General features: G+C 45.7%; 1 protein-coding gene across 7 annotated transcripts in view; it reads left to right on the forward strand.

The window, feature by feature from the left end:
* Positions 1-9,789: 9,789 nt before the first annotated feature.
* Positions 9,790-14,810, forward strand: part of LRCH1 (leucine rich repeats and calponin homology domain containing 1) — a 196,486-nt gene continuing 191,465 nt past the window's right edge. For 2 of the 7 annotated variants that reach the window (XM_032314585.1, XM_032314591.1), the window contains exon 1: positions 9,792-10,405. In XM_032314585.1, the coding sequence (XP_032170476.1) occupies positions 10,090-10,405 (316 nt within the window). In that variant the 5' untranslated portion in view covers positions 9,792-10,089. Of the gene's footprint in view, positions 10,406-14,810 lie in introns of all 7 variants that reach the window. The other 5 variants (XM_032314590.1, XM_032314586.1, XM_032314587.1 and 2 more) reach the window with 5 other exon arrangements.

Raw genomic sequence — 14,810 nt, forward strand, 5'->3', positions numbered from 1 at the left:
ACAACATGAGCATACAAAGTGCTGTGAGAGTTCGGATAGCTCTGAATCTCACCTTTTGGATGGATGGTTCAGAGGGTCTGTTGTCAATTCTTTTTCCAGTGCTACCACTATGTTATTTCTCATTCTCCCCTGAAACGTTTTCCTCTTTTTCTGCAAAATTAAGATTCTCTGCTTACTGATACTTTAGAAACAGTGTGTTACAAGAAGGGGAATATAAAATTGGAGCCTAATTAAGAATTTTAGACTTGAATTTGCCGGCCCTACTTCACACGTCTCATTGTATGACAGATTATTATGTGTTTCGTGGATTTTTCAGGATACTAGTTTCTTTTGCTAGCCAGGGGCTCTTCATGAGCCATTTATGCTTTTATTCTCCTCTGACAAGGCAAGAGATACTTAGGAGATATGTCCTTCTCTGGGTGAGAAGTAATGTCAAAGTACTTTGGGTAGAACAGAAAGATGAAATTAGTGATTTAACTGTAATTTTGAGAGTCATGACATTTCAGAGAAAAAAGATCTTTGACACAAACCATCCAAACCCTTCATGTAACGCAAGTGGAAACTGAGTTCCAGAGAAATTAAATGACTTGGCCCCAGTAACACAGCTGGCTGGTGACCTTGCTAGAAATAGGACTGCACCCTCATTTCCAGTTCAGTTCTCTTTCCATGACACACAGCATTTCAATGACCTTGCCCTTCAAGAACTCCAATTAGCACAATAGTTAAGAAATAACTATAGTGTGAATTATTTTCTTGAACTTCTCCCATCTTATGAAATCATGTGATTTATAAAAGCTTATTGTTTTACCAATTTGAAGGAAAAATCAAGGGCAAGGTCAATGGTGGCAAATTTGCACTTAAATTACAACTAGCAAAAATAAATGTTAAGCTAATATGAGATTTTCACTGTTGTTCTCACTAACAGTGAAAATCTCATATTAGACTCGGTCATATGACGGCCACACACTTTACCTCCCTTCATTTAGGAAAGCCCTCCGGGTTTTTCTCTTAGCTTGCTGAAGTTAGGCAAGGCTGGCTAATTGATGCTAAAAACATATTTGCCTACTTAATTCAATAGTTAATGACTAAGAAAACAGTCCATTATTAAGAGCCCTGCATTTAATATCTCTCATTTGCATTCAAATTATTTTTTAAGTTGAAAGGAAGTTTGAGGGGAAAAGTGGATAAAAGCCTGGCTTCGTTCTTAGAAAACATTAAGCCTAGAGGATCCCTTGGCCTTTCAGGCATGATAAAGAAAAACAGGTACTGCCTAATGCAGCCATCTGGACCCAAATGGTCCCAGTTAGGAGAAGAGGCATGTATAATTAGAAGCAGTCTGTGCAGAATAGTGTAACCTGATCAGTAGCAAGGACCTGAAAGATGTGTGCTTCTCTCATATCTGATCAGGAAGCTACCATCCACTGTCCGGGGTCTGGAACTTTAGGTGGCCCCATTCTCGCTCCGTGGTTTGCACACAGAATTGCTAACCACACAAGGTTAGCAACCTTGTGTTAACTATACAAGGTAATCTACATCTTCCCAGTTTCGCATCTAACCTGCTTCTGTTAAGAGATCTCTCCCAGTCATCACTCACTGGAAGTTCTGAGTAACCTGGAACCCCTTGGGAATGATGTTGAATGAAAATCTGTTTAATATTTCCACGGAACTCAGTAGTAAAGCCCTAGCTTCCTGATTTTTAACCCTGCAGGAGTAATGAGTGGTCAGTTAGATAATATCTGTGCCCACGAGTGAAACAACTCCAACTGCACTAAGTTGTTAGGGAAGAGGCAGGGGATGAGGATTTAAATTAAAGGTAACTCAACACATTTATGTCATTTACCTCACACTCAGCCCAGAGTGGGAGGAACCTCAGTCGTTTGTGTCCTGGTTGCAGACTCATGCAAAAGAGATGCCTGGTGTCATTCCGGAGTGAGCCTCACACTGGGAAGCCATGCTGTTCACGGGGCAGGTCTGTGCCCCAAGCCATAGGCGGATGCCCGTATCCCGCTGCTGACATATGGTGCCCCGTCATTAGCCAGATGGTAGAAAGGCTGGAAAGGACCTGAGCACACATGAATTATCTAACCTGGGCTGTGGGAGGCTGTTAGGAGAAGCTGGGCGGAGATCAAATCTGGTGTGTGACTGTGGAAGCCTGAACAGGAATTTAAGATGGGGCTCAAGGTTAGCACGGATGAACCTCTGTCATCTGAATCACCTCAACCACCTGCCCCCTCTACTTATGTGTTGGAAGGCAGTTCCCACGTCCCTAGCTTCCCTCTGTGCCCAAAGAAACATCGAGGTTCAGAAGGAGAAATATTTGCAGTACCTATAAATTAGAATATATTCTGAGATAGTCTTATGCCTCAAACTACCTCACTTGATATTTTTTTTAATAGGGAAGGTTTGTTTAGAGACAGAGTTCATTGGATGAGGCTTGACCAGCCTTAGAAGGTGCAGGGTATGTCTACTACCTTGGAATTATATACAAAATGGTGCAAATAGGATTTCACACTCATCTTTCCAAGAAGAGGGTATATGTCTTGTCAGAGAACATCACAGGGGGGCACCTGGGCGGCCCAGTTGGTTAAATATCTGCCTTTGGCGCAGGTCATGATCCTGGGGTCATGGGATCGAGTCTCACGTTGGGTTCCTTGCTCAGTGGGGAGTTGGCTTCTCCCTCTCCCTCTGCCCCTCCTCCTGCTTGTGCGCTCCCCCGCCCTCTTAAATAAATAAATAAAATCTTTAAAAGAAAGAAGTACCTCAAAGATCTGCAATGCCCAAAATGTTTTGTAGCCACTGTATAGAACCCAGGGAACCCAGCCTTTCTATTCATGGCAGAAAGTATCCTGAAAGATCATTACATGAAGTAGATGTCAGGTAACTTAGGGTCTGTGTTTTGCCTGGCCCTTGGGTACTTACATCACCCCTCAGCTGGCCGAGGGCACATTGCCTATCATGCTCCAGAGATAAGTAGGTAGGAAATGACCTGATTTCTAGTCCACATTCTGCACTGGCCAGCAGCAAAACATTGAGTAATTCACCTTCATGTCTTTATTTCAGTTTCCCAATCTGCAGAATGGGGAAGCTGGACTGCATTCCTGAGGCATCCCTCGCTGAGGACATGACAGACTATATATGAAGTCCATGATGTGGCTCTGTCTACGGAGAGGTTATGGGAGAGAAGTGGTCTGTTATTAGGAGCTAGTTCATTTTTCTGTCTTATAAGCCAAGCTGTATGCTTTAAGACATGTTGGATTTTGCAATCCATAGAAGAATTAGAAGCAAACAGATGCATCCAAGAGGAAAACCATCACTTGTGGGTAGCATTGAGATCTAGTGGTAGGTTAATGTGCTAGTTAGGGCTGAAAACCAAAGATCACATATTTAAGATTATAATGGGGTACTTGCTCTATGGCTTCTGATTTGGAAATATTGCTCATAAATCTCTCTTCCCACCTCTAATCTCCAGTTTTGCTCTTAGCAGAGAATATATATTTAGATTTTTGATCCTTGGCATCCAGTTCTTAAGGGACCAATTGCTAGTTTGGCATATTAGTGTTCTCAATTAGGTCTCTTGACTTTTTCACCCCAGTCTCCAAAAGAAGTATCTGAGTCCTTCCATCGAAACTGGATCCCATCCTTCTCATCTCCTCCATTTTCCTACATGTCCCATGGCCAACAGTCTCTGCCACTCTCATACCCCATGGGATCCATGAGTGAAGGGTCCAACTCCTGACTTCGGCTCAGGTCATAACCCATGGGATCATGGCCTGAGCTGAAGTCAGGTGTTGGGCCCTTCGCTGACTGAGCTACCGAAGGGCCCCAACCCCTCTTCTAATGATGCCCTGGAATGATTTTGAGAAATAACTTGAGGTTCTCCACATCAACTCTTCAAATCCTGAGCACATGAACAGTGATAACATCTGGGTGCAGAAAGCTTACTGCCATTGTGGCCAGAGAGTGTTTCCTGCTAAATCTAGGGAGAACGGCCCCTCTGGGAGGCACGCTCCAGTTCTGCATCTAAGGAGTAATGACAGCCTTGCATTTGGAAAATATCCCTGTAATGACATCAGGAGTCTTAAAAACTGCCTTTGGGGAACATATAAATTAGCGTTGTAGTTAGATGCACAGTACCTTAAGTACAAAGAGGAAGACTTTTTTTTATTCTTTTAAAATCCACCTAATGAATAGCAGGGCTAGAATGACCTTTGCTGAGGAGATGTTATAGTAGTGACACTTGGCATCATTTTAAATATTGACTTCAAGGTCAATTTTGATCTGTTCAACTGTGATTTATTATAGATAATGTCAGGAGGTTCGCAGTGTGAGATCACCTTCATCTAGGGTTTCTCAAATATATATGAGAAAAGCTGGAGGCAAGCCACTTCTCTTTTGTGCATATTCACAAGGTGCACTAGCCTAGCAAAGACTTTAAGAAGTCCCAGAGTGAAATAATTTGTAAACTTCTTTATTCCCATAAACTATTTGGTAATAAAACCCTTTATGCACAAAGTCTATTAATACCCTAGAGAACTATGGTTCAGAGGACACATGCTGGATAAGAATGTTGCTTCCATTTATCCATGCAAGTTGAGCAATTTATTTATAAACAAATAATTTGTTCTCCTAAATATTTCATGTATTCATTATACATGAATGGGAGACAGTAGTCTCCCCACTTATCATAGGGGCTACGTTCCAACAGCCCCAGTGGATACCTAAAATCACAGATGTTACCAAACTCTATATATGCTGTTTTTTCCCTATACATACATACCTATATTAAAGTTTAAAGAGAAATAAGGCACTGGAAGGTATTAGCAAGAATAAAAAATTTATAACACCATTCTGTTGATTTAAGATGACAAAACACCTATGTGATGACATGAAGTGAGGTAAATGACATAGGCATTATGGTGTAGGGGTAGGTAAGCTGTTATTGACCTTCCGATGATATGGTGGGGGGATCATTTGCTTCTATACCACAGTTGACCACAGGTAATCAAGATCACAGAAGAAGGAACTACAGATAAGGGGAGACTACTGTATTACAAGCCAATAGCCTAATATGCCATTATATTATAAACCAATAACACACAATATAATAAATAGATGAAATATTTAAGGGGACCAATCATGGTAAAGCTGTTATCTAATATCATCTATAATCGAATATTTACATTCACACCTTTAAAAGGCCAGTTACTCAAAAATACATTTTTTAAAAGATTTTATTTATCTATTTGAGATAGAGTGAGAGTGAGAGAGAGCATGAGCAGGGGAGAAGGAGGTGCAGGGGAGAGGGAGAAGCTGGCTTTCCACTGAACAGGGACCCCAATACAGGGCTTGATCCCAGGAACCCAGGATCATGACCTGAGCCAAAGGCAGACGCTTAACTGACTGAGCCACCCAGGTGCCCCCAAAATACATTTCTTTATAAGTTAAAGTTAAGTTGCTGGTGCCCTTCAGTCCTTATTTTCCAGTGGCTCTTTCCCCAGTAACCTCTTGAGAAACTTCTGACAGGAACCTGACGGTCACCTATTGGTCACTGACATTTTCTTGTTACACCTTATTCAAAGAGGTATCAACCAAATTAAACCAAAAAAACTCTTTGTCACAATCATCTTCAGATGCTGGGTGGTCCAAGCGATCTCTCCCTTACAGGTTCTTTCAAAATGCTATTAGGAACGCCCAGGTGGTAGAGTTTGTTAAGTTTCTGACTCTTGGTTTCAGCTTAGGTCGTGATCACAGGGTTGTGAGATCAAGTCCCACACAGAGCTCCATGCTGAGCATTGCATCTGCTTGAGATTCTCACTCCCTCTCCCTCTGCCCTTACCCCTCATGCTCTCTCTCTCTCTCTCTCTCTCTCTTTCAAATAAATAGATCTTTTTTAAAAATGCTATTGGGGTGCCTGGGTGACTCAGTCAGTTAAGTGTCTGCTTTCACCTCAGGTCATAGTCCCAGGACCTGCTTATACTCTGTCTCCCTCTTGCTCTGTCAAATAAATAAATAAAATATTAAAAATAAAAATTAAAAAATGCTATTAATCTCTCAGAAGTTCTAGATCAGAGTGTTGTCTTCCTGCCACATGTTGGGCTCTAGGGAAAAAGTACTCAAATACACATGAATACAACACACTCTGATCACTTCCAGATAAATATGTACTTATAAATATTTACTGATATAGTGCAAAGAGACTACTTAAGTCTGAGAGCATGTGGAAGGAATAATAAAAAAGGTTGATGTTATGTAGGGAATTTTCTTACTCCTTTTTTAAGAAAGAGGAAACTGAAGCAGAGAGTTTGGAGAATAGTCAGGTAAAAAGATGGGAATAAGCCCCGACTCTGGCTTCCTTTGGGGTCACATACGTGCTGTAATTTGACTCTGGTCTCGGTGTGTTTTGCTTCAATTTTCAGGAGAGTCGGTTGGGTGAACTCCCCTGCTTGGGGTTGGCTGGATCTTGTGTCAGCTCCTCTTATCGAATTAGCTATGGCTGGAGGGGGCAGTCAGGACCGTGAAGGACAAACCTGGGTGACCGTGCCTACCTCTTCAGTATATGCTTTGAGTTCCCACCAAAAGAAAATTCTTCATGGTTTTCTGAGAAGGTGGTATAGGCTGTACAGGCTTGCTCCAATCTATTTTTTTTTTTAAGATTTTATGTATTCATTTGAGAGAGAGAGCAAGAGAGAGAGAGAACGAGCAGGCACGAATGGGAAAGGAGCAGAGGGAGAGGGAGAAGCAGACTCCTGCTGAGCAGGGAGCCTGATGTAGGGCTCTATCTTGGGACCCCGGGCCATGACCCAAGCCCAAGGCAGACACTGAACAGACTGAGCCACCCAGGTGCCCCTAGCTCTGCTCAAATCTATCTGCCATTCTTAGTAAGTTTGATTTTCATAAGCTTGTCCATAACTCTATTTTCCAGGCAAGAATGAAAGAGCTGTGTCTTAAATATGGAAGAGTCTGGTAAGGAACTCAAGAGGAATTTTTTTTTTTTAAAAAAATGGGTTCTAAAATTTTAATGTTTGAGGATGAAACTGATCACTTTTCTCTAATAGCCACTATTTTATTCTGAGAATAATTCTATTTCCCCCATTTTCTCAATCATTTGAATTGTTAACTTTGTAAGATGATTGGAAAGTACTAAAGACAGAACATGAAAAAAAATCTGCTGACATTATCCAAATAGTTTATAAAAGATTATTTGTAGACCATCCCCAAATGAAGTTATATTAGGAAAACAAGGGGGAATAAAAACTAAAATATGGTAAATTGCATGTATTAATTAGAACTCTTGGTTACACAGACAGAAGATCAAATAAGATTAACTTAGGTGAACAGTAGAATGTATTACAAAAGTACTAGATATCTCATAGAAACTAAAGATGCAAATCAGGAACAGTCAGAATCCAGGGTTTGAACATAATCAGGACTCTCTGATCCTCTGGCTGCTGTCCTTTGGTCAGAAGTCCACTTCTAGACTAACCGAGATGACCGGCTGAGTCGAAGAACTGTATGTATGGAGAGGGGGAGAGTGAATGGGAAGATGGTACTGTTTTCCCAAGAAGTAAAAAGAGTATTTAACAAAACAGAGATGTCCAAATTAAAAAAAAAAAAGAGAGAGAAACAAGACAACAAGAGAAAATAGTTTGTTAAGTCCTTGCATATTTAGAAATAAAGTCAGTTTTAAGGTCAAGTATTCTCCTCTATTTTAAGGAAAAACTCCTTCACTCAGGGACATAATTTGAAAGACATACCAGCAAATGGTAAACTTTCCATTGTGCAATAGACAGGTTTATTGTGCACTTGGCCTGTTGCGCAATGCTTAATTACCAATATTTATTGTGCACTCCTTATTCACAAAGTACTATTTTAGATACGAGGTGAGAGTTACAAAGATGAATGTATCCCGCCCCCAAGGAGTTCACACTTTAGTTATCTGGAGAAGGAAAACAAACTATAATGACTATGTCATTCTAACATAAGGACCAAACAAGCGGAGTAGCGCAGCGGAAGCATGCTGGGCCCATAACCTAAGGTCCAAACACTTGTTAAAAAACAAATCCTGAACTCCTATTCCGTCATTTCCCCTAAAAAAGAATTTGTGGTCTTTTTAAAAAAAGAAATGATGCTCTCTACGGTGCATCACCACAATTTGTGGTCTGAACTAAATTTGCAATCTGCTAGATGTCCTCAATCATACCTTGTATACTGATCACATAGACGTACCACCTGTTTTAGTTGAAGACAATCAAGTGAAAATTTTTCCTATGTCTGTTTCTCACTCACCTCTTGGGTAAAGACCAGTGAGGAAAAGGGAAAGTAGGTTCGTTTTTATAAGTGATGTAACTGTGCTTTTATTTATTATTATTGTTATTATTTTCAAGTCTGGTTTTTAAAAGTCGGGCAAGTTGAGGAGGATTGAGTTTGGCTGGAGAGCCGGTTTGGAGGGCAGACACCAGCAGGTGGCGCTTGTCTCCTCCGACAGGATTAGAATATTTTACTCCGCCTAGAATCCTGTACGAATTAAGGGCGACTGGGCATGCAGGCCACGCAAGTGACATAGATCATGTCGTACTTTAGTGCCGAGTTATGAAGTCACCAGTTCCTACCTTCCTGCTCTACCATTTGGAAGACCGGCTCGTCTACCAGTAGGGGTGTGGTATTTTCCTACCTGTATCCTCATCTCTCCTGCCAACTTGCTCGTAGTGATGGTCAAGACGGTTATCCGCAGAAATGGAGGCTCTAGAGAGTTGGAGCTCCGTCCTGCGAAGGGAGTGGGGTTTTATCAGTCTTCAGCTGGTCTGCCCTATTGAGATGCTCTGTCGCTGTGTCTGGGCAGAACGTGAATTTGCTTACACGTCAGTCCCCATGTCCTTTGGGGGCAAGAAGCAGCACGATACTTTGATGGGACCTGTGCGCAGGCTCAAAATGTGCGGAGTTACTGACTAGTTGGGGTCACTGGTTTTCTTACTTCTCTCTGTACCACTCAACTTTGGGGCTTAGCCAACCATAGCCAGCCCCTCTCCCTCATGGGCCAGTGGATTCTGTCCACCATCAAAACTACCCTCTTTTTCAAAGTCCTTCCTTTCTGCCTTTACAGCCCCCCCCCCCCCCCCGATCGCTCAGAATATCTTCTGCTTTACTCCTATTTGGCTCTTCGACCTAGGGTCCAGCCCGAGACTATACAGAAGGAGGGCAACCCTACAGTCTGAGGGCTATAGGTTCGCGCTGCCTCTGACTGCATGGGTGACCTCAGACAAGTTGTGTGTTGTTGTTTTTTTTTTAACTTCCTTTGTAGTCTGGGGAAACAGTTTTTCCGCTCATGGGATCCCTGGATTAATGAGATAATTAATGTAGACACCACTGGTTCACTGCATACGCCCAAATGCCAGGGGTCTGATCCCACAGTGAAAACCTGCCTCTTGGGGGAACTGTGGGTCCAAAAGCCAATACAGTTCGCAGAATTGAGATAACCTGTCACCTTCTCTTGATCTCACTGTATTTCAAACCCCATCTATTGCCTCGCTGGCGTCTTCTCAGACCCTCTAAAACCTCTTGCCCCCCAAATGCCCTGGACAGCAAAAAGAACCCAGAGGTCTTCAGCGTCTAAACGAAGGTCACCCCGGTCATAGGGTCCGGCCCCCGACGTATCCCCCGTCTGCCAGGCGGAGCGCAGCGAAGCCGCGGGGACCGGCCCGGTTCCCTCCCGCGCGGAGGAAGGCTCAGGGCTGGACTGACAGCTTGGGGTAGGAGGAGGAGAGAGCAGGCGGCGCCGCGGAGGAGGGGAGAGCCGCCGAGAGGAGGGAGCAAGGGCGGGAGGAGACACATGCGCGCTGCCTGCCGCCGCCGCCGCCGCCGCCGCAGTGCTTAGCTTCCCGGGGACAGGAAACCTTCGAGACCGAGCCGCCACTGCCGCCTCCCCGACTGCCCCCCATTCCGCGCGCCTGCCACACCCTCCTCCCCTTCTTCCAGTATTTTCCGGTGGGGCACTGCAGGGACTCGGCCCGCGCGGCAGTCTCCCCCTCCCGGGGGAAAGCTGTGACCCCCCCCGCAGGAGCGGCGGGGCGGGGTGGGGGGGCCCGGGAGAAGATGGCGACGCCGGGAAGCGAACCCCAACCTTTCGTCCCTGCCCTCTCGGTGGCTACTCTGCACCCACATCATCATCCGCACCACCACCACCATCAGCACCACGGAGGAACCGGAGCCGGCAGCGGGGTCGGGGGAGGCGGCGGCGGCGGCGGCGGTGGCGGCGGCGGGGGCTTCAACCTGCCCTTGAACCGGGGGCTGGAGCGCGCGCTAGAGGAAGCGGCCAATTCCGGGGGGTTGAACCTCAGCGCCAGGAAACTGAAGGAATTTCCCAGGACCGCGGCCCCCGGGCACGACCTCTCGGACACGGTGCAGGCAGGTGAGAAAGGGCCGAGGGGCAGGCAGTGGGTGTGGGTGAGCAGCTGTCGCGCCTTCCCCTCGCCGCGGCCAGTCGGATCCGGCCTCGCGGGGGGTCCTCTGGCGGGTGCTTTCCAGAGTCAGAACACGCGTGGGCGTGGGAGAGGCGGGCGCCGCGGCGGGCAAGGTGGCCCCCGCCTGGCGAGAGTACCGGGGTGCGCCGGGCCGCGGCGTCCGCGAGCGCGCGAGTCTCCGGCTCCCCGCCCTGCAGCGGCCGCGCCAGGGAAGTGGCGGCCGGGCCGGGAGTCGGGGGCGCGCGGTGCAAATGGGAGGTTTGGGGCGGCCGTGTCGGCTTCCCGGGCCCCGCGCGGAGCCCGGGGAAACCGAGCGCCGGGTGTGTGCTTCCGACCGGGCAAAGCCCGGTTCGCGCCAGGCGTCGCCCGTCCGGACGGGGAAGCCGAGACAAAGGTGGCGCGCCCGGGGCCGACCCGAGGGCAGCGGCGTGGTGCAGCTAGGCCCCCTCGCGACATCACCGAGCGGTCGGGCAACTTGGTGCGGACTGCGAGGAGGTGCCAGCCTTCCTCGCCTGCGCCTGTGCGAGGGGAGAGTCGCTGCCGTTGTCGCCAATCCGAATGGGCAGCCACTTCGTCGGCTCGGCTCCCGCGTTCCTTGCCTTCAGCGAGCCGCCCACACGGTTCGGTCCTACCGCCGAGGTTCCCTGGTTCTCAGTAACCCGATCTTTGCGGGGGCCCAGGAGGGGACGGCATGGCATATTAAAAGAAAAGTAATTAAAGCGAGCCGGTTTTCCTGTGTGAACCCGACAAGTTGTAACTCGCGCCAATGAGCAGCCAGCTCTTTCAAGTTATGTCATGTATTGACATATTTCGGAGACGTCTGCTTTCTCTTTGGTAGTTGGGGTTACGGGAGCGGGATCTATAAACAGGAAGGAGGCTGGTGGAACTCGATGTGGGCCTTGGGATCCTTGCAGAACTGCCTTGGTTTCCGACCATCCGGTTCAGCTCCCCCCGGGGGAGGGTTTGTATCTTGGCAAGCGCCCAACATTTCCCAGCGCAGTGGGTGCCCCAATTTGGAACCACTGCCCAGACCTCCTGGCTGTCATCACCTCTTGGGCTGAGTGTCAGACCCCTTGGATACTGGATGGCTCAACTCTCAGCTCCAGATCACCCAGTTTCCTCTCCTGGGGGAAGAAAGGGGGTTGGGCGAGGGAAGCAAGGTTTTTGGAGTTGGGTTTCCAGTGCTTTCTGTTTTCGACTTCAAGTCAGTAAACATCTTTGAGCTTCTTAATGAATATTTAGAAAGAATCCCAAGTTCGCTGGAGGCAAAAAAGGGCGCTTTAGGGTCATTAAACTTTGTGGCTTGGATTAGGGGTAGTCAGGAATCGTCAAAAAGGAGGGAATTTCCAGAGTTGAAGTCTCAGCAGCTGGGGAGTCTCTTGATAGGACCTCTTAGTTACATTTTCTCAAGTGGAAGTTATTCCAAGAATTGCCTGAATCATTAGCTTAAAAAAAAAAAAATCTGTTGCTAAGTTCTACTTCCCTTTTGCCATAGAGAATACCAGGGACTATGGTAAGATTGGGTAGGACTGCGGGAAAGGGAGCTGGTGACGAATTATATATGTTTGCAGGGTCAGTGTTGGTTAGAGGGGTTTGAAAGTTGTTGGTCCACTCAGTTATGCAGACATTTATTCCCAAATTTGAGTGAATTTGGGAATTGGTGGGTCTGCTGTGCTGACATTTCTTTGAGACCTGTGCTTTTTTTTTTTTTTTAAAGATTTTATTTATTTATCAGAGAGAGAGAGAGGGGGAGAGAGCAAGCACAGGCAGACAGAATGGCAGGCAGAGGCAGAAGGAGAAGCAGGCTCCCCGCCGAGCAAGAGGCCCGATGTGGGACTCGATCCCAGGACGCTGGGATCATGACCTGAGCCGAAGGCAGCTGCTCAACCAACTGAGCCACCCAGGCATCCCGAGACCTGTGCTTTTAAAAGCAGGGACCACCTTTTTTCAGTTAAGACCTTGCCACGTGAGGTAAATGCTCCACAATATTCCTTTTCTCCTCTTGGTTGTGGTGAACTTAGGTTGTGAGTTTTGCCAGTTTTTATTTGCTTGGTTGTGGTGAACTTAGGTTGAGTTTTGCCAGTTTTTATTTGTGACCCTTCCTTGCATATGTTTAAGGTTCAGAGAATTCTAACGAATTAAAAGTCAGAATCTTAACATCAGTTTCCCAACAAAAAATGCAATATTAGGTATGGGATAGGGGATGTCACCAATGTTTGTAGAAATGTAGGACAACTTGGAAAAGGTAAAGTGTATTTAAGGTAGCCAGCGATTTCACGGGAACTGTGAGTACCCTGCCGTGTTCCAGGGTGGCTTCTGCAAAACTTCTTTGCTTCAGGTCAAAAGCTGACTGTAAACCAAATGTATTCTGCCCTTTGTTCTAAAGAAGTAATTACTGATCACTGTTCTTTATTTGGAGGAGCAAAAATCAAAATAAAGCAAGAGTTAAATCACCCCCAGTTTGCACAGTGTTGACGTTTCCTGCATATGAAGAGTTCTGGCAAAGTGCAGAGTATGAGGAGTAAGACATACGATAAAGACAGTGGTTTCTCCTGGTTAATATTTAGTTTAGAGTTTACAGAAGTTTACAGAAAAGCTCTTAAAATCAGAATGGCCCATGAAGATTCTTAAAGACCTGAGATGTAAAGTGCACTTTTTCATAAATTTTGTACAACAGGGAATGACACAGAAAGCTGTTTCTCACTGCTCAGTTGTATAATTCAGGCCATTCGGTAAAAGTAAACTCTTCTGGCTGCCACCTGTGCAGACCGCCACTCTTGGGCAATGTAACTTATCTGAACAGAGTTGAAAAGTGAGATGTAAACACAGAAACATAGAGGCCGGGGGCCGCTCAGGAAATGTCTAAACTCTATCACAAAGATGCATACATATTTTTCACAGGGTAAAAAAACCCCCAAAACTCACAAGCCTTCGCTCATAGTGCCTCAGGCCCAAAGCCTATATTTTGCTCATATTTGAGTCAAACTAATCTTGTCAGGGTCCAGCCTTTTTGAAGGTGAGAAGGTTTGGAAAGAAAGACTGACTTAATGCAGGTGTGGTGGCACAAGTGACACTGAATGGGAGAAGCGTGAAGAAAAGAGCCATGATAAGCCCTTGGTGTGTTCACTTTGCAGGGTGCCAAGTACTTTATCTGCATTTGCCCGCTCATTCCTCACTGGAAGCCTATTCATGTCCTCATTTATGTTTGGGGAGGTTGCAGTTAAGAGTCAGGTAATAGGCTCAAGGTCATACCCCTGCTTAGATGGTGAACCAGTGATCGGATCCTGATGGTTTCACTTTGGCTTTTATGTTCTTGACCATGTTCCTGTGAAGCAGAGAAGAGATCAAGAGGAGCGGAATCTGAGAGGCTGTTTGGGGGTTCAAGCAACCAACATTCATTCCTCAAGAACGTGCTAAGTGCCAGGCACTGTTTCAGTCACCGGGATCATCAGAGAATTCCTGTATCCCTTCATATGGAGTTTCCATTCTATCAGGAGGGGGATGGGGAGGGAAAGGAGGAAATTGATTTTGCAGAATGAGTTGGAAGATTTACAGGATAAATATAATACTTTGTTTTAGACAGACACACGCTGCCTGGATTTAAGGTGACGTGAGGTAGCTTGTAACAACAAGAGCACAAAGGATGAAGCTTAAGAAATAGAAACTGATGCATAAGATTGGGCCTGATAAAAAGAAGTACACATGCATCAAGAAAGCAAACTTTTTTTTTTTTTTAGTGCTGATTTATTAAGTGTGTCATTTTGGGATGAAGAAGTTCAAGGTGGTGTGGAATAAGACTGAGAAAAAGCAAATTGAAAAGAGGAGTAAGAAAAGAGAGTAGAGTGTCTGTCTCAGACTGATTGCAGTAGGTGCTAGAAAATAAAAAGGAAGCCCTTGGACTTGATGCACAGACATTTGGTGAGAACCGGTCCCATTAAGGAGAGGGTGGAGGGGCGCCTGGGTGGCCCAGTAGGTTAAGCGTTTGTCTTCGGCTCAGGTCATGATCTCGGGGTCCTGGGATTGAGTCCTGCATCGGGCTCCCTGCTCAGCAGGGAGTTTGCTTGTCCTTCTGCTCCACCTCCCTCCATTGTTCTCTCTCTGTCTGTCTCTCAAATAGATAAATATCTTAAAAAAAAAAAAAAAAAAAGAAAGAAAAGAAAAAAACAAGAAGAGGGAAGAGTGTATCATGGCAGTATCTTTTTGAGGTGGCTGGAAGCAGGAAAGAATGTACGGGAAATGAAGAGCCTACCCAAACAGGAATATAGAAGTCTGGCGTAAAAAAAATGCTCACTGTGGTCCCGTATATACCTGAGTGGAAGGTATAGGAGATTACAAGGTGAAGATAAGATGGGA

The sequence above is a fragment of the Mustela erminea genome, chromosome 15 (genome assembly GCF_009829155.1).
Source record: "Mustela erminea isolate mMusErm1 chromosome 15, mMusErm1.Pri, whole genome shotgun sequence".
Taxonomy (NCBI): Eukaryota; Metazoa; Chordata; class Mammalia; order Carnivora; family Mustelidae; genus Mustela; species Mustela erminea.